At 42.1% G+C, this 20,675-nt stretch overlaps 1 protein-coding gene and 1 long non-coding RNA gene across 3 annotated transcripts in view; one reads left to right on the top strand and one right to left on the bottom strand.

Annotated features, from left to right (window-relative positions):
* The window catches only part of RHEB (Ras homolog, mTORC1 binding), a 47,525-nt gene that overhangs the window by 20,069 nt on the left and 6,781 nt on the right, over positions 1-20,675 (bottom strand). Inside the window, exon 2 of one of the 2 annotated variants that reach the window (XM_004281211.3) lies at positions 18-89. The exons of the other annotated variant lie outside the window; for it this stretch is intronic. Coding sequence (XP_004281259.1) covers positions 18-89 — 72 coding nt within the window. The remainder of the gene's footprint in view (positions 1-17; positions 90-20,675) is intronic. 2 annotated transcript variants of the gene reach the window in all.
* The window catches only part of LOC125965488 (uncharacterized), a 176,801-nt gene continuing 166,514 nt past the window's right edge, over positions 10,389-20,675 (top strand). The window contains exon 1 of the long non-coding RNA XR_007479405.1: positions 10,389-10,674. This is a non-coding gene — a long non-coding RNA (uncharacterized LOC125965488). The remainder of the gene's footprint in view (positions 10,675-20,675) is intronic.

Genomic DNA, 20,675 nt, shown 5'->3' with positions numbered 1-20,675 from the left:
TTGAAAACAATACTTACTGTTTTCTATGGTTGGATCGTAGGAATCAACAAATTGGCCTTCAACAAACTGAATCGTCAATGAGGATTTCCCTATAAAAGAGAGCAATAGCTGAGTACGCACTGGCATATTAAGGTAAAAAAACTTTAATTCTACTATTTTACCAAGAAATACTCTAAATGGAAATAAATTCCATATATACTACAGGAATTTAAGCAATTACACTATTATGAATTACACATGTCTGTGACATTAACAAACAGTACTGACCAGTACGCATATCATAGTTTGTCAAAAGTAAACCAACTCTTAAATAAGGTTTAAGCTAATTTCCTCTGGTGTCCCTGAAATATGGCTATTAATTTTGAATTCAAAATTAATAAAGCATGATCAGTTTCTTTCGGCTCTTCACTTATGGCTGTTATAAGTGTTACCAAGTAGTTTTTAAAGAGGATAATCTGAAAGTATGTGATGAAAGTCGGTTTTTAAAACTTCTTCAAGGTAGAAATTCTCTCTCAATCATTCAGTATTGAAGGCCTCACAATGTCTGGCACACAGAAGACAATAAAGAAATGCTCTGACTTCACAAAATCACCAGTAATAGTTGAGCCTGTATGTTAACAAGTCAAGAATCAGAGCCCCAAGTTCTCGCCCTCCTGTTGTCAGTACATTTCTAGTGGAGGACTTTAGAAGAGGACACCCTGTGAAGAAACACTGCAGGAACACAGGCCACATTACGGCCATCCCTCCCCTCAGACACCAAAATCCGAGGATACTCAAGTCCCTTACATAAAACGGTGTAGTATTAATGAACTCATTTACAAAACAGAAACAGACTCACAGACACAGAAAACAAATTTATGGTTACCAAAGGGGGAAGGGGGGCAGGGATAAATTAGGAGCTTGGGATCAGCAGATATATACTGCTAAACAGATAAACAACAAGGTCCCACTGTATAGCGCAGAGAACTACAATCAATATCCTGTAATAAACCATAATGGGAAAGAATATGAAAAATAATATATATGCATAACTGAATCACTTTGCTGTACACTTGAAACTAACACAAGGTTGTAAATCAACTATACCACCAAAAAAAAAAGGCGTAGTATTTGCATACAACCTAGCACATTTTCCCACATACTCCTGAATCTCTAGATCACTTATAATATCCAATAGTACAATGTAAATGCCATGTAAACAGCTGCCAGCCTGCAATAAATTCAAGTTCTGCATTTTGGAGCTTTCTGCCCCCCACCCACCATATTTTCCATCCGAAGTTGGTTGACCCCCGGATGTGGGGCGAATACGAAGGGCAGACTGATTTTATCAGCAGGAAATAGGAAGTGGTCCCTCCCTAATTTCACCCCAAACCCTTCCTTCTCTCACGCGTCCTCAGATCATTATTAAGCACACACTCTACATGCTCGCCGTATCTCACGGAACTTCCATCTCAAAGGAGGCGCAGGGAGAACCAAGGAGAGAGGTTTGGTAAAACCAGTTTTACGCTCCTGGGGTTTGGGTTGGGCCTGTCCTCCTCCAGACCACGGAGAGGTGCGGTCCACAGGGGGCACAGTGTTTTCACACCAAGGGCAGTCCCCATACACTCAAATTAACTAATACGCGAGCTTATAAGTAGGGGCTGTGGGGAGACAACGAGAAAAGCCCCAAGTTGGCAGGACTGCCCGCTCCTCGTGAGCAGCTAAGCACCATTCAGAGCGTCTCCAGAATGACGAACAACTGAAATCCTTCTCTACAAAGCAGCCTACAAGAGCTTTTGAAAATTAAATGTTACTTCCCTGCTTAAAATCCTCACCGCCATCAGAATAACCCCCAGCTCCTAACCCTGCCCACAATCCCGGGCTCTCCCCGCGGGTGCCCTGCTCTGCCCCCTTCCCTACCTCATCTGCTGCCCTCCCTCCTCCTCCCGGGCCCTCCCAGGCTCCAGTCACATCCTTCTATCCCTGCCAAGTTCCTGCCTGCCTTTGTGCCTTTGTCCCGGCCACCCCCCATCTCTGAATGTACAGACTCCCTTTTATCGTTATTCTGGCCTCCGCTCAAACGTCCCTTCTCCGAGACCGCCCAACCGAAGGTGGCGCCAGCTCCCTCACAGTCACTCTCTCACAGCCGCCTTGTTTTATTTCTTTTTAGTGCTTAAAGTTATCTGAAATTCTCTTTCACTAATTAGTCTACCAAGACCAGCGCAGTGCCCAACACACTGTAGACATGTGGGCTCAGACCTCCGGAGGGCACACTCAGATACTACAGAAGGTGTCAATTTATACACATGACTAGGAAACACAGTTCTAGTCTGTGCTGGTGTCCAAGCACGGGCCTGCCTGTGACACAGGGATACAGTGGTAGTCCAGGAACGCCACACACTTCAAACGGATTGTGCTCAAAAGGAACCATGTTATATAAGCTAGCCCATAAAGGAGCATTTAGCTCAAAATACAGCAAAGCTATTTTATGTAATGAAAGCAGCAAGGGAAAAAACCCTCTTTTGTAAGTTAGCAAAACTGAAAAATTTTAGAAAGAAAATAAACTTCTTTAGAGCCTTTGAAGAATTAAAAACAAAAGGAATTTAAAATGATTTTTAAAACTTTTAAAAAGCAGAACTGGATTAAAAATAGTGAAAAGAAATAAGGTGTGATATACATACTAAGTTCCCCCAAAGAGGAGGGAAACCAGTAGGAAACACTGGATTTAGACGGTAACAAACCATTATGTACTGGCACCAGCTAAGTCTCAACAGCCTTACTTGCAGGGGTGAGGGGAGGGGGAGAATAGCCTCAGGACTGATCAGGTGAAATTTCAGAAGCCACAACCAAAAGCAAGCTACACACAGTAAACAAGACAGCATGAGATAAAGTGCAAAGATGGAGTTATAGATAACGACTGGACCACACTTAAAAATACAATTATTGGCACATATCCCAAGAAGAGCTCCTCATTTGTACCTTTATAAAGGGCATAAATTATTTGACAGGTTAAATGGACATTTAACTTGAAAACACAAGTAATTATTCTGGCAAAAGCAGACAATGTAGTTCAACCCAAATCACAATGCAGGTTGACAGCAAACTATCACCTTCACAAGTAACTGGGACACAAGATTTAAAACTGCAGTTCCTCAGGGGGCAAGCTGGACTTCCCAATCAGATTGGTCCTCGGAAAAAGGGATTATTCATCAGCAGAAGCAGGACTGAAGAAGAGCTAGGTCTCCCTTGGGTCTCCCATCCTTGGATTCCCCCCTAAGGGAGATCATTAATTACTTAAATTAAGAAGGGACAGGGAGGCTACATTTGCAGACTTGACACAGTGGTTCTCTACGGTTTCCATTAAAAAGTAGAATTATATAGAAGACAACTAGTGCTGAAATCTTTACAAGTCAGCACTAAATGATAATTATTCTTAGTAAATAAAGCCCACTGCTCATAGTGTTCGCAGTCCTGGTTCTAGTAATTTCTGGCTTTCAGAGACGTCCTTACCATCCTCATCCTCCAAAGCAGCAATTCGGCTCTTTGATCAAGTTTCGCAAGCAGTTTGCTTGCAGCAGCTACAAAAGACTTTGTTGATCTACAGCAAATTATGTTCTTTACTTGAGCACCTTTAAAATTTTCCCCTCATAATAAGTTCATACATTTATTTGGCTTTTGTCCTTATCAAATTCAGATTCTGAAACACTAGTTATTTCCTGAAGATGTTTCAACAATGATCATGCTCTCGAAAGGTGCATTAATTTGTACAGTCTGAAGAGAATCCCAACTCCAGATCTACTCTGGAGAAATGTTATACGAAAGCAATATAGGAGTGATCTGAAATAACTGGAAAAGCAGCACGTGCCCAGATGTGTGCTTATCAACACAGACATAAATCACTCGTTTTATGATATAACAGTACTATAAGAGGTTGGAAAATATATCTCAATATCCCACAATCAACTTCCAAGTATCTTCCCTCCAAACTAAGAACCGCCTTAGTTTTAAAAGTCATAAAAATTATTTTTAAAAAGTTTCTTCTGAACTTTTACCAGCTGAAAACAGCATTACCATATATATATTTTTTGCAATGGTAATTTAGTTTTTTCACCCAGTATTTCCACAACAGAAGATATACCTTCAAGGTCGTTAACTGAATCTCTCACACTTCACAATTGTTATAAAATAGGCACTATTTATATAAACGTTTTAATACTTTTCAGATTAATTCTGAACAACTTTTCATGCTTATTCTCCATAAAGAAAAAAAATTACTTATATATCACTCCCCACCCCTAAACCACCATCCTCTGGAACAGCAGACAGTCACTTGTTCACGGGGATAAAATGGGGAGGAGTAGGTTTCAATCTGCTAGGCTATCAAATCGTTGGGCAGAAGGGTCCATCAGGACCAACGTCATGCACCTAGCATACAATCCATCCCAAGAACTGCTTTCATTTTTACCTTGAGTCCTTAAGCTTGCCTTACGGGACTTCGATGTCCATGCAGACGAACTAACAGTTCAGCTTCCAAGCTTATGGGGTCTTGCCACCAATAATAACCACCTCCACACACTTCAGCAACCACCTCCTGAGCACGACATGAAACACCCAGACGACTCCACCTCCAACCCTGCACCTCCCACGAACCAATCAATAAGCAGGTGGTGTGTCTTCCCAGTGCCCTCACCTTCTGAGTCCCATCACCTAATCCAGACCATCTCTGGAAGCAATGTTTTCAAACCAGGGGTTGTAAACCCACCAGATCATGAAATCAACATACTGAGCTAGGACCAGCACGTTTTTAAAGAAATAGGAACACCCGAGTGGACTGCAAATAATAAAGGCGTCATGGACTTTCAGCTGTATAAACATTTGTGACTGGGTCACAACGTACAATGTATTTCTTACTACAGACCGAAGCCCAAAAAGTTAGATATACCCTGCTCTACGAGTCTCCTGAATCTCCAATCTCTACCACGGTTCACTTCCTTCCCTATCAGTTTAAGTCCCAAGATAAATCACTGTGCACCATATACTACTCTTTTATCAGAACCTGTCAATTTCCTTTCTCTGGGCTGATAATTCTATGATCTTAATCTAATCTTTGGCCTTTTGTGAGCCTGTTGAGCTCAGCTGCAGAAAAGCTCCCAACCCTGTGGCTTGGCAACCATTCTCATGTGGCCTTCCCCCCCCCCCCCCCCCCCCCCCGCTCTGTCCTCTGTCTTTAGGAATCCTTTCTGAGTGTCCCTTTCCCAACAAAGCAGCCAAGTGTGGTTCCAGCAGCATCCCAGGGCAACTTACTGCAACTGCAAATTCCTAAGCCCCACCCAAACCTCCCAGGCAGGAGTATTAACAAACCCCCACTCATGTGCTGCACCCTAAAGTTTAATTACCACTCCCCCCTAAGGTGCCAAGTTCAAATGTGACCATTCTAAATCACCTACCTCCTCCTGTATGCAGGGTGTTCCTAAATCTTCCAGTTCCTCCCAGCAGCTCAGATCATAAGCATTTAAAGAACACACAACATGGGCCAGGAACTGGGACACAGCCATGACTACAAGCTGGGGCTGAACCTTAGGGGTAACTGCTGTGACACCGCTGTCTTCCACTCACCTTTGCCTTGGCTCTGTGCACGTCAGACAGTGTGAAGGGAGCCCCTGGGCTGTGCAACGCAGCCCGCCTGCCTGGCCCTCTTCAAATTATTACCACGGCGCAGAGGAAGCGGGCAGCACACCCTTCTTTCCACAGAAGCGATTCCAGGACCTGGGCTCTACATCCCATCCCAGCTCCTGGTCTCCTCCAAACCTTCCTCCTGAAACAGTTCTAAACACATTCTTCGTTTCTCTACTGGTTTAACTCCAATCCATATGGTTTGTTCACATGCCTCTGATACTTATTAAATATGTTTAAAAATCCAGGGGAGCACACCCTGACTTACGTTCCCCTTCTGCTCTCAGTGCTATAGAAAGACTTGGCTGGGTGCTGCAGCCGTTGGGTGCTATATCCCTGACCACAGAGCTAAGCGCATCCTCCAGAAAATGATCTCAGTCACTTAAAGCTCCACCCCGCTAACCCAGATCAAAGGCAGCCATGGGGATGCACGTGACCTGCATGTCCTGTAGTAATCTGACTACAATACCTGACAAAAAGTGTGTAGCCTCTGGTTTGAGGAGCCTTGAAGTAAAAAGTCAGGAAAACAGAGGCTAAAGCTACGGAGGCAATTAAGCAAGAGCAGCAGCTCTTTCACTTAACAAAAGAAATCAAAGAACAGTGAAGCATGCAATGTATAACAACAATTCCAAGAAACTATTGGCCAGAGGCACGTTGTGACTTTGGGATGTCTGCCTCCATACGGACCAGATGCTGACACAGCCACCAAGCTGCAGGTGGTCTATTCTCCCCTCCAGCTCCCCAGAGCTAAATGGTTACACTACTCGCACTGAAACCTGGACTTGTAGCTTCATCAGTTACAGACAGAAGAGCTGCACTATTCACTCTGTAAAATAAGGAGGTGCGCTCCCCAAGCTGTCCAAACACCTTTTTTCCTCCCGGTTCTGCCTCACAACGGCTGTTTTGTTTTGTTTTGTTTTGTTTTTGCAGTATGCGGGCCTCTCACTGCCATGGCCTCTCCCGTTGCGGAGCACAGGCTCCAGACGCGCAGGCTCAGTGGCCATGGCTCACGGGCCCAGCCACTCCGCGGCATGTGGGATCTTCCCGGACCGGGGCACGAACCCGTGTCCCCTGCATCGGCAGGCGGACTCCCAACCACTGCGCCACCAGGGAAGCCCTGTATTTTTAATAGTGTCAAGCTTGGTAACATTTCATTCCATTCTGAATCCCGAGTTTTCAAGTCCCTGAGTATGGATTAATTCATTAATTTCTCAAATAGCTATTAAGCAGCTATTATGTTCCAGGCACGGTTCTAGGCGCCGGGATATATCAGTGAACAAACAGACAGAAATTGCTTGGTACATAAATTCTAATAGTGAGAAGTATAGTAAAATAAAAAAGCACAAGAAATGCAATAAATTGGAGGAAATATGTATCTATTCCTTGTAAACAAAAGAACATAACAAATAATTACCATGGTTTTTTAAACTAGTGAATGAATGGATCTAAGCAATGGTGAGGAGCAGCTGCTAATGCCGCGAAAGGAGAAATAACCAGATATCATGGGTCTCCTGAGACAAACACAGACCACTACCCTGGAAGCAATTTTAAGGAGGCTGGGGAAGGGAAAAGAGAAAGAAACCACCTAAATCTGACCAAACTGCTAGATTTAACTACCAATTTACAGGAAATAACGGGGGACAAATGAACGTCTTGAATACTACAGGATGCAATAGCAAAACCCAGATTCTAGGTAACACTTCAGGTAACCCCTATATATCAGAATTTCTAGGGTGGGGCCCATGCTTCACTCAGTATTTTTCAAACTCCTCCGGTGATTCCAGCGTGTCTGGAAGTTTGAAAACCAGTGTTCTAAAGCAGGGCTTCCCTAATGTTAAAGAATAAGCAGTTCTCCTAGGGACTACGTTAAAGTGTAGATTGCTGATCTATTTGATCTGGGGTGGGGTGTGGGATTTTCCATTTCTACCAAGCTCCCTGGTAATACTGATCTCCAGACCAAGTTCTAAAGTTTAGAACGCTGGTTCGCAAACTTACTGCACTCCAGAAACACAGAGAGAATTCCAAAAACTACTGGCTGGACCTCACCCTCAAGTAATTCTGATTTAATTACTACAAGGTGCAGCCAGGGCACGGGGATTGTTAAAAAGATCCCTGAGTGATTCCAATGTGCCACAAGTTTGAGAACCCCTGGACCAAGGTCAAGGGTGCCAGGAAAAAAGAGATGGAAGAAACTGTTCTTGAGTTAACTGACTAGTCAACCACTAGTCTTCCATTTATGTGAATGAATAAACCTTATTCTTTAAGCCAGCACGAGACAAATTATTTCGCAGTCAAGAGCATACTAATTGATTGCAATATTATTGCAACAGAACTGAAAATTTTAGCATCTTCTTATAAATATCACTCAAATCACTCCTCTTCTATTTGATAAATTTGTATTTTAGAGCGATAGGAGTCTTCTCTGCTTTAAGAAACATTACTTATCACTTGACTCTACACCCACTCTTAACTGACACAATTTGGAAGTAAAATTTCTCAAGGGGGACTTCCCTGGTGGTGCAGTGGTTAAGAGTCCCCCTGCCAATGCCAGGGACACGGGTTTGAGCCCTGGTCCGGGAAGATCCCACATGCCGCGGAGCAACCAAGCCCATGCGCCACAACTACTGAGACTGCACTCTAGAGGCTGCGAGCCACAACTACTGAGCCCACATGCCACAACTACTGAAGCCTGCTCACCTAGAGCCCGTGCTCTGCAACAAGAGATGCCACTGCAATGAGAAGCCCACGCACCACAATGAAGAGTAGACCCCCCGCCAGCTGCAACTAGAGAAAGCCCGCGCAGCAACGAAGACCCAACACAGCCATAAATAAATAAATAAATAAATAAATAAAAATATATTAAACAATTATATATATAAAAAAAATTTCTCAAGGAACAAACATCAGTGATGCCTTCTAATAATTGACTTGAATGATCCTTGGAAGAGGCCAGAGCCAGAAACTGAAAGAAAGCTGCTGACCAAGCACTGAGGTCATATTTTTTTATGTGTCTGGGATGGGGGTGGCAAATGGGACAGGACGCAGTCCTACCAGGAACCAAGCAAGCTCCCCACAAGAGGATTGTGGACTGGGGCCAGATGATGGCCAATGAAAAAACCCAAGAGAAAAGAGTGAGTAAAGATGGGAAGAGGGCAGAGGAAGTAAGAGGAAAACAACTCAAACACCAATCTGTAATCCCAAATTCCCAGCCACACAAAAACTCTATTACTAAGAAAAAGCAGCCATCAGAATAACTGGAATAGGTGAAATTAATCTTATAAAGGTCTGTGAAGACTGTAACTGAACATGCCCAGAGTTTCCAGAGATTATCCAAGGAATTGCTTCTACTTTAAAAAACAGATTAAACATGATCAAGTGAATATGAAAAAACTTTTTTTTTCACAAATACTCTGTTTAAAAAAATCTAGGTAACATCTTTTGAAATAAGTTCCTACTATTTCACATAAAATACATTTCAAGTAAATAATGGAATAACTGTGGTTATCGCCACAGGGCAAAAAGTATTCACCACGTACTAATCAACTTTTCCCATTTCCAGGATTCCATCTATTCTAAGAAACATCATCTGTTAACGGCAGCTTTGCGGGGCAGGGGTTGATGAGAGCACACTAGTAAATTAAAACCACAATACACCCTGGCATTGAGGAAATATAATTAATAGAAACAGGACTGTGGGTTAAGGTTCAGCATTTGAATTCAGGTTATGGTGTGAACCCCAGCTGTGTCTCCGGGGAAGTTAATGCCTTTGTGCCTTGGAACCCTCATGCATGTGATGACTAAACACACTACACCTTAAGTCCACACACATCGACTGATCCTATTCTATAATAGGATTCTATGATCACCTGAATTCTGAAAAAGATGTCAGTATGATACACCTGATTGCCACCTACAAGGATCCTGTAATCTTAACAGAAAGGAAGGCACCTATGTGAAAAGTCAAGTACACCCCTCCCCCCAACAGGATTAGAAAGTGGTGGTGATGTTTTTTAAAAAAGAACAGCCAGGGAGTTTCCCAGCGGTCCAGTGGTTAAGACTCCATGATTCCACTGCAGGGGGCATGGGTTTGACCCCCGGCTGGGGAACTAAGATCCTGCATACCACGCGGTGCGGCCAGAAACACATACACAAAAAAGGAAGAACCACCACTGGAGAATTTCTACTGAGGCGAGGGACATGAGAGGATGAAACACTAGGGAGATCAGGATGAAATTCTGAAAAATGGACTAGAAATGAAAAATGGGCATTTTAACCTGCTTCAAAATAGGTATTTAATACAAACCAGAAAAGGAAAAAAATGGAAAAATTGATCTGTAAGGGAAACAAGAACCTCAGAAAATTTTAAAAAGAAACAAGTATGTACTTGATTTCAAGACTTACTAGGAGACTACAGTTATCAAGACGTGTGGTATTGGCATAAAAACAGACATATAGATTAACGGAACAAAATACAGGTTCCAGAAATAAATCCACACATATAAATGATCAGCTGATTTTGGATAAAGGTGCAAAGGCAATTCAAGGGAGAAGGAACAGTCTTTTTCAACAAGTGGTGCTGACACAACTGGATATCAATATTAAAGAGAAAGAACCTGACCATATCCCATATACAAGTATAGGATAAAAAATGGATCACAGACCAACTGCAAAACCTAAACTACGAAACTTCTGGAAGAAAACACAGGAGAAAATCTCTGTGGCCTTGAGTTAAGAAAAAAAAGGATATATTGGACTTCATTGAAATTATAACTGGTCAGTAAAAGATTCTTGTTAAGGGGATGAAAAGACAAACCACAGACCTGGAGAAAACGTGCAAAGCACATTATCCGACAAAGGGCATGAATCAGGATATATAACAAACTCTCAAAATTTAACAATAAGAAAACCACCCAATTAAGCATACGAGCAAAAGATGTGAACACTTTAACAAAGAAAATATTCAAACGGCAAGTAAGGACTTCCCTGGTGGTGCAGTGGTTAAGAATCCGCCTGCTAATGCAGGTGACACGGGTTCGAGCCCTGGTCCAGGAAGATCCCACATGCCGCGGAGCAACTAAGCCCCTGTGCCACAACTACTGAGCCCGTGCGCCACAACTACTGAGGCCTGTCCACCTAGAGCCAGAGCTCTGCAACAAGAGAAGCCATCACGAGAAGCCCGCGCACCACAACGAAGAGTAGCCCCAGCTCCGCTGCAACTAGAGAAAGCCTGTGTGCAGCAACAAAGACCCAACGCAGCCAAAAATAAATTTATTAAAAAAATAAAACTGCTGCTAATCAAATTATATATAAAAAAGGCAAGTAAGCCCGTGAAATGATGCTTATCATTATTCATTAGGAAAATGCAAATATAATTACAGTGAGATATAACACATCTAATTAATAATGTCTACAATAAAAAAACACTGACAATACCAGTACTGGAGAGGATGTAGAGCAACTGTTCTCTTTGGTGGGGATGCAAAATGGTACAGTCACTTTGGAAAAAGTTTTTTAAAAATAAAACACACATTTATCAGATGACCCAGTAGTCCCATTCTTAGGTATTTTTCCAATAGAAATGAAAACTATGGTCACACAAAAACTTGTATGCATATATCTGTAACAGCTTTATTCATAATTGTCCCAAAGTGGAAACAAACCAAATGTCCTTCAACCTGTTACTGGATAAACAAATTATATTAAATCCATACAAAGGAACACTACTCAGCAATAAAAAGGAATGAACTACTGATAGACACAACAACACAGATAAATCTCAAATGTGATTCCATTTATATTACATTCTGGAAAAGACAAAACTATAGGGACAGAAAACAGAAGGGGGTAAGGGCTGACTACAGGGGCACAAGGGCATTGTGGGGGGTTGATGGAACTGTTCTGTGTCTTGTGGTTGTGGTTACATAACTATAGAGTGTTTGCTAAAACCGGGCCATACACAAAAAGGGATAAATTTTACTGTATGTAAATTGTACTTCAAGTTTAAAAAAGAATCTTAACCTTTACCTCAGACACAAAAATTACCTGGAAATGGATCACAGACCGAAACTTCAGAGCTAAAACAATTATACTTCTAGAAGTAAACATGAGAACATTTTTATGATCTTCAGATAGGCAAAGATTCCTTACATGATAAAAAATGAGTAAACCATAATCAAAAGAACTGATAAACTGGGCTTTAACAAAATTACAAATTTCTGTTCTTTGAAACATAAGAAAATGAAAAGGAAGCCATGAACTAGGAGAAAATATTATATATATATGAAAAAGAACTATTATTCAGAATACATAACTCAATAAAAAGAACCCAATAACAAAGGCAAAACACTTGGACACTTCACAAAAGAAGATATACGAATGGTCAAGAGGTATATGAAAAGACGCTCAATGTCATTAGTCATTGGGAAAAGTCAAATTTCCATGGCCTACCACATCAGTACTGCTAAAGAGTTAGAAAACTGACAATATCAGATGTCAGTGAGGATGGGTCTCATTTGTTGCTGGCGAGAGTGTAAAACGGTACAAATGCTTTGGCAAACTGGTAGTTGCTCAGAAAACTAAAAACTTAATACATGTGACCCAGCAACTCCATTCCAAGGTGCTTACCAAAGAGAAATGACAGTGTCAACAAACATACAACAGATGCTCATCAAAGCTTTATTCTTAGCATGAAACACTGGAAACAAGTGACTGGAGAAACAAATTATGGTATAAGCATACAACAGAATACTACTCAGCAATAAAAAGAAACTGCTTATATATGTGACAACATGGATGGATCTCAAAACATTATACTAAATGAAAGAAGTCACACAATAAGAGAATTTATTGTGTGATTCTATTTATGCGAAATTTTATAACAAGAAAAACTAATCGATAGTAATGGAAAGCAGGTCAGTGTTTGCTGGGGAGTGGGGTGGGGCATGAGGGAACTTCTGGGGATGATGAAAATGTTTTTTATTTTGATTGGAGTAATGGTTTTACATAGGTGAATAAATCTGTCAAAACCCATCTAACTTTACACTTAAAATGGGAACTTTATTAGACATAAATTATACCTCAATAAAACTTGATTTTTCTTTGTTTTATTGAAGTATAGCTGATGTACAATATTACCTAGTTATAGATGTATAATATAGTGATTCACAATTTTTAAAAGTTATACTCCATTTATAGTTACTATAAAATATTGGCTATATTCCCTGTGTTGTACAATATATCCTTGTAGCTTATTTTATACATAATAGTTTGTACATCTTAATCCCCTACCTCTAGGTTGCCCCTCCGCCCTCCTGTCTCCCCACTGGTAACCACTAGTTTGTTCTCTGTAACTGTGAATCTGCTTCTTTTTTGTTATATTCACTACTTTGTTGTATTTTTTAATTTTTAAAATTTTTATCATTTTTAAATTTTGGCTGCGTCAGATTTTCATTGCAGCACGCGGGACCTTTGATGCGACAGCCGGGATCTTTTCGCTGAGGCACGTGGGCTTCTCTCCAGCTGTGGTGCACAGGCTCCAGGGGGCGTGGGCTCTGTAGTTTGTGGCACATGGGCTCTCTAGTTGAGGAGCACGGGCGTAGTTGCCCACAACATGTGGGATCTTAGTTCCCCAACCAGGGATCGAACCGTGTCCCCTACATTGGAGGGCTGATTTTTTACCACTGGACCAGCCGGGAAGTCCCTGTTGCATTTTTTATTTTCCACATGTAAGTGATAGCATACAGTATTTGTCTTGGAGGGTATTATGCTAACTGAAATAAGTCAGACAGAGAAAAACAAAACTTGATTTTAAAACAAGTATTAAAAAGGGAAGACATATATATATTTTTTTACAAAGCATAATAGGATAGTGATTAGCTAGCTATGTGACAGTAGGCAGTTTTCCTGGTCTGTTTCCTCATTTGTAGAATAGATATAATAACAGCACATACTTTATAGGTAGTTGTGAAGATTAAATGAAAATATCGATACATGCAGAATATCTGCTATGTAATAATAATGACATTTATTGAGGACTTATTACATAACCACATTCTAGACACTGTCATTTAATCCTAGTCTCACATTCTAATAATTATATCTAATATATTAACTTGAAATCTAAGAAAATGATATACAGTAACAACTACTGAAGCTAAATCCTCAAACTCACGTGAAAAAATATCAAGAAATATAAGAATACACACACATACCCCTAATGCAGAAAATTACTGTTTCAGTAATCACTGCGTAACAAACACCTCAAAACTTAGTGGCTGAAATCAACAACTATTTCATTTCTTCCTGATACTACAATCAAGGCTGGGCTCGGCTGGCTCCTCTGCTGGTCTTTTTTTTTTTTTTTAACATCTTTATTGGAATATAATTGCCTTACAATGGTGTGTTAGTTTCTGCTTTATAACAAAGTGAATCAGTTACATACATACATATGTTCCCATACCTCTTCCCTCTTACATCTCCCTCCCTCCCACCCTCCCTATCCCACCCCTCTAGGTGGTCACAAAGCACCAAGGTGATCTCGCTGTGCTATGCGGCTGCTTCCCACTAGCTATCTATTTTACGTTTGGTAGTGTATATATGTCCATGCCACTCTCTCACTTCACCCCAGCTTACCTTTCCCCTTCCCCATATCCTCAAGTCCATTCTCTAGTAGGTCTGTGTCTTTATTCCTGTCTTACCCCTAGGTTCTTCATGACATTTTTTTCTTAAATTCCATATATATGTGTTAGCATATGGTATTCGTCTTTCTCTTTCTGACTTACTTCACTCTGTATGACAGACTCTAGGTCCATCCACCTCATTACAAATAGCTCAATTTCGTTTCCTTTTATGGCTGAGTAATATTCCATTGTATATATGTGCCACATCTTTACCCATTCATCCAATGATGGACACTTAGGTTGTTTCCATCTCTGGGCTATTGTAAATAGAGCTGCAATGAACATTTTGGTACATGACTTTTTTTTTTTTTTTTTTTTTTTGTGGTACGCGGGCCTCTCACTGTTGTGGCCTCCCCCGTTGCAGAGCACAGGCTCCGGACGCGCAGGCCCAGCGGCTATGGCTCATGGGCCCAGCCGCTCCGCGGCATGTGGGATCTTCCCAGACCGGGGCACGAACCCGTGTCCCCTGCATCGGCAGACGGACTCTCAACCACTGCGCCACCAGGGAAGCCCCACATGACTCTTTTTGAATTATGGTTTTCTCAGGGTATATGCCCAGTAGTGGGATTGCTGGGTCATATGGTAGTTCTATTTGTAGTTTTTTAAGGAACCTCCATACTGTTCTCCATAGTGGCTGTACCAATTCACATTCCCACCAGCAGTGCAAGAGTGTTCCCTTTTCTCCACACCCTCTCTAGCATTTATTGTTTCTAGATTTTTTGATGATGGCCATTCTGACTGGTGTGAGATGATATCTCATTGTAGTTTTGATTTGCATTTCTTTAATGATTAATGATGTTGAGCATTCTTTCATGTTTGTTGGCAGTCCGTATACCTTCTTTGGAGAAATGTCTATTTAGGTCTTCTGCCCATTTTTAGATTGGGTTGTTTGTGCTGGTCTTAAAGTCACCCCTTGGCTGCCTCCGCTGGTGGGAGGCTGGGGGCCAGACTCAGCTGGGACGGCTGGACCTTCTCCCTTCCCACATGTCTTCTAAGGTCTCTCCCCCATGTTCCTTGAAGCTCCAGAGAACACAGAAGCTGCCGACTTCTTAAGGCTTGAGCCTGGCACTGGCCCATCATCATCTCTGCAGTGTCTTGCTGGTCAGGAGTGCCATAGGGTCAGGACATGAATAAGTACCAGGAAGGTGCTTCTCTGGGAGCCACTGATGGAAGGACATCAATAAAAGGGACCAGGTGGGCTTCCCTGGTGGTGCAGTGGTTGAGAGTCCGCCTGCCGATGCAGGGGACACGGGTTCGTGCCCCGGTCTGGGAAGATCCCACGTGCCGCGGAGCGGCTGAGCCCGTGAGCCATGGCCGCTGAGCCTGTGCGTCCGGAGCCTGTGCTCCGCAACAGGAGAGGCCACAGCAGTGAGAGGCCCGCATAACGCAAAAAAAAAAAAAAAAAAAAAAAAAAAAAAAAAAAAAAAAAAAAAAAAGTACCAGGTTTGCAAACAGCAGAGAAAGACTACAGAATCACCTGGGGTCGTAAACGGATGGCAACCTGAATATCATCATTAAAAGGCCGAGAATAACAACGAACCATATGAAGGTTTCTTTAACAATGTGTTCCTTACACAATACACGATACCAATTACATGCTGACTAAAAAAATGTGTAGTCCTGTCCCCGGTGGCGCAGTGGTTAAGAATCTGCCTACCAATGCAGGGCACATGGGTTTGAGCCCTGGCCCGGGAAGATCCCACATGCCACGGAGCAACTAAGTCCGTGCGCCACAACTACTGAGCCCGCACGCCTAGAGCCCGTGCCCCGCAATGAGAAGCCACCACCACGAGAAGTCCGCGCACCGCAACGAAGAGTAGCCCCCGCTCGCCGCAACTAGAGAAAGCCCGTGTGCAGCAACGAAGACCCAATGCAGCCAAAAAAAAAAAAGTGTAGCTCTGTCAATAGCAGCTTTTTTTTTTGTTGCTTTTTTGAGGGGGCAGGGTGAGATGTATATATATCAGGGTCACCAAGGAATCTTTTGGAAAAAAAACACAAAACACCTCACCATTCTAATTTTAAAAAGGGTGCCTAAGGAGTTCCTGTGTGCTCTGCAGAAGTGCTCCCTGTGATTCTAATGTGCATCCCCATCCCCACATCTCCACCACATACAGAGTCGGATGAGGGCATGTGATACAGATAATCCAAATTTTAATTGTTCACCAGAACCTACAAGTGAGACACTGTTTTAAGAGTTTACAACCCAATTCCTGGAAATCTCCACCTCTTCCCCAAAATAGTTGGAATAATTCTCCCACTGATTAGCCTATGAAATTACCCAACCTATAAAAACTAACCACCCCATATTTCAGGGCCTCTCAACTTCTAAGACGGCCCACACTCTGTCTATGGAGTGTGTATCTCCCTAAGTAAACCTTCTTTCACTTAAAAAAGTTTACAAAACATTTTCACATGAATTATCTCGCTTGTTCCTATGAATTAAGCACGGTTGACATCATCTTATTTTCTCTCACACTCCCTTACCAATTTTCAAAAAACAGATGCTAGGAGAGAAAAAGTTAAGGTGCAAGTATTATTTTGACAAAGAGAATAACCACATAAAACTGGTTCATAGAATTACTACTCATTCAAATATTTTTAATATATAAATTTATTTATTTATTTTTGGCTGCGTTGGGTCTTCGTTGCTGCATGCAGGCTTTCTCTAGTTGCAGTGAGCGGGGCTACTCTTCACTGCGGTGTGCGGGCTTCTCATTGTGGTGGCTTCTCTTGTTGTGGAGCACAGGCTCCAGGCGCATGGGCCTAAGTAGTTGTGGCACACGGGCTTAGCTGCTCCGCGGCATGTGGGATCTTCCCGGACCAGGGATCGAACCCGTGTCCCCTGCATTGACAGGCGGATTCTTAACCACTACGCCACCAGGGAAGCCCTCAAATACTTATTAGGCACTTACTATTGCCAAGCACTAGGCTGCAGATACATTCCACTGAGGAAAATAAGAGAAATAAGTTTGTACCATAACACGAAGATCTGAGTTACATAAATGAAGAAGTTTGTTAACTGTCTGGGTTATTAAGCTAAAAGGAAAAAATGAAAGTGCTGACAAGAAAGGCCATGGACCTGCTTCCCTAAAGATTTTAAAAAACAGGATATTCATCTCTCTGGGATGATTTATAGGTAAAGCCAAGTTGGAAGCTAAGGGAATAGAACTGATAAACTGCAGTCAATTATATGTTTGGCAACAATGAAGAGTGAATTTTGCTAGATTTGTGGCCGAAATTGGGGAGAAGGCTGGGGGTCGGGTGGGAAAGAGCTAGAGAAAAGCAAACAAGAGATAAATTCCTAAATTATAAAACGATCTTTAATGAGAACATGGCGTTTAAGACTGACCAAAACTAGTAATAAAAAAAGTTAGGAAAATGAATTGAGACATAAAGCATATTTATTAATCAGCATGGTTATTAATAAAGATTATTTCTTCAAAAGCTCTTTAAAACTGCACTGACCCCACATACTAACACCAATCCATCCCTCACCATACCTGTGCTACCTCATGGAGTTTAAAGATATCCCACACCAGTAAATGCTTTAAAAACACCAGCCAATCATTATTAATAGTAGTAACTGTATACTGTGGCTACCTCACTGGACTGAAGCTCCCTGGGGGCACAGATCAGGACTGCCCTGTCCTTGGTGGCTAAGTACACAGTGCCTGGCACATAGTAGGGACTTAGGTTACTCAAACATGTAATGAACACCTATTTGAATAACATGGGATACACTTAACTCACACACTGCCCTCTTCAACCAGTCATTTCAGCAATTCAGTCCTTTGAGGGTCTGAAATCCTCTGGATAGCTGATAAAAGTCCTGGACTCTTTCCCTAGAAAATATGCACCCAGTCTCAGGCAAAGCTCATGAAGTCCAAGTTAAGAACCACTCCTCGAAGCGGGCACCAGAACTGAAGACAGCGCTCTGCCTGGGGTTCAGAGTTCGGCCGAGCTAGTTTACGATGAGAACCCGTCAACTGAACTGCTCAGAAAATTAATCCAGGTCTCTCCACCTGCATCTCCTGCATACAGGAGATTCTTCTGAAATGTAAATGTAAGACTTCACATCTGTGGCCCTCCTTTCCTCCAACAGCCGCCTCAGTGATGTTCTGTTCTGAACTTTTGCATGGCTCTCCTCCGCGGTCAGGCACTCCTGCCCCCTGGTGTACTCAAGACCATACTCACATCTAGTTTCTTCCCAGAAGGTGGGTTGGAAATCCCACTTCTACCCCCACCACGGAGCACCATATTTTAGTGTGGTGTGTCCAGTCCGCCAAGGTCATTTGGAACCCTCCTCCATCTTGATGTCAGCCACCATGGCTGAATTCTGCCAACTAGGTTTTTCATTCAGTCACTCATATAAATCATGAACAAGACTGAAGAGAAACTATATTTTTAAATACTCTCTTTAAAATAAATTCCGAAAGTGCTTTAGATTTGAAAACCAGCAAAATACTGGCCAGATGCATTTATATCCAAGACATACAAGTCTAAGAAAAGCATTTTCATGTCTTAAAACTATATTAACTGTAAAAGTCACAGTTAATTTCTCTCCATGTCCACAAATTATTTACCGTGCCTTCATGTAGCTAATTCAACTTTGAATCCTGCAAAAAGCAGGACCATAACATAGCACGTTAAAGTGCCTATTTCTGTTTCAAAAGTCCCTGAGGCGTCTTTCTACAAGTAAGAAAGCGCAACAAAAAGAGAAATGGGGGAGGGGGAGCAGGGGGGTAAGAGGGAACTCAATTATACCACGGTTAGGACGCCAACCAACCAAGGACCTGTACGAGTTAGTTTTATTAGGATCCTTAAATCACCCTGCTTTCACTTGCCCACAGAGTGCAATACAAGGTTTCCGGCACTTCTGTTCTAAACTAATACCAATTTAGACTTCAAATTCCAATGCCTCATGTGGCGCTCTCTTTTATCAGATGCCCAATATATATTTAAGATTATTAAAACACTAAAATAGTATCCCCGGACCTTTGTGTTTGAGATATTAAATTAAATTTCTAAATCAATCAACCATTCATGTCAAAGGTACCCAAGAGTTTACATTCTCACGGTTATCAGTTTAAGACAGACTGTGAGTACTCTACTGTTAAGACTTAATTTGGTCCTTCAAAATACATGAGAATAAAGGTTCTCTCAAGTGTGAGCACTAGAGATTTCATAATGCTTTTAACTTGCACAATCAAGTCCATGTTCAGTTATGATTTATTCAAATAAACAAGTACAATCCACTCATGGACAGTATTAAAGTTATTAAGTCTCTCTTCCAGACCCTAAGCTAAGGAAACTGTTGTACGTTTTTGACTCCATAATCACAGGTAGGATGGCTATTTCTCATTTTGTGATAAAGTTGCTGATAATTGTACTTGAAAACCATGTTAATTAGCATACAGATCCTGCTGTGCTGCCACCTTGAAATTTTTGTTACTCTTTGGGAGCTTCACTAGTACCAGGTCAAAAACCAAGACCTCACCCCAAACTACACAACAATGAGAGGCCAAGTCAACGGGCATTTAGACATTCTAACTCTCCCCAGGCTTCAGTGATTCACCGCTTATTATACAGGAGGAAAGTTTCCCTACAGTCCCTGTACAGCCAGCTCCTGACCACCTTTTCCAACCCCACTTCTTCTTCCCACCTGGCAACGCTTGGCTGCCCCAATCCCTTCCGCTGTCAACATGTCACGTTCTTTCCCGCCTCACCATCCTGGCCTCGTCCGGTGCTGGAGGGCCTCTCCTGGAGTCTCCTCTAAGACCGCGGTCACCGCACCCCCTTGAACAGGAGTGAGCAGCAGTCTAGCAAGATCCCGCACACCATGCTTCGATGGCTCTCCAAGTACAGTCTGCACAACTCTGGGGGTCCCTTGAGACTTTTTCAGGGGGCTCACAAGTCAAAACTATTTCCATAATACCATATATTATTTGCCTTTTCCACTATGTTCATATATGCACAAATGGTGCTAAACCAGTGGTGGGTAAAACTGCTAGACTGGTGCCCCTTAGCACAAATCAGACAGTGGTCACAAACTGCAGAGGACAGTCATTGTATTCTTCACCATCGTGCACCCACAGCAAAAAAGGAAAAAAAAAGCCACGCCATTTTTACTTAACAAAGTCCTTGAGGAAGTGGTAAAAATTATTTATTTTATTAAATCTTGACCTTTAAATACATGTCTTTTTAATGTTCTGCAGACAAAATGGGATGTATGCATAAAGCATGGCTGCTACACACTGAAGTGTAACGCTGTCTGGGAGAAAAGCACTTGTGCAACGGTTTGGGAAGTGGTCTGAAACAGACACTTTTATCATGGGACACCATTTT

This window comes from Orcinus orca, chromosome 9 (genome assembly GCF_937001465.1).
Source record: "Orcinus orca chromosome 9, mOrcOrc1.1, whole genome shotgun sequence".
NCBI lineage: Eukaryota > Metazoa > Chordata > Mammalia > Artiodactyla > Delphinidae > Orcinus > Orcinus orca.
This window is presented reverse-complemented; position numbering and strand designations above follow the sequence as displayed.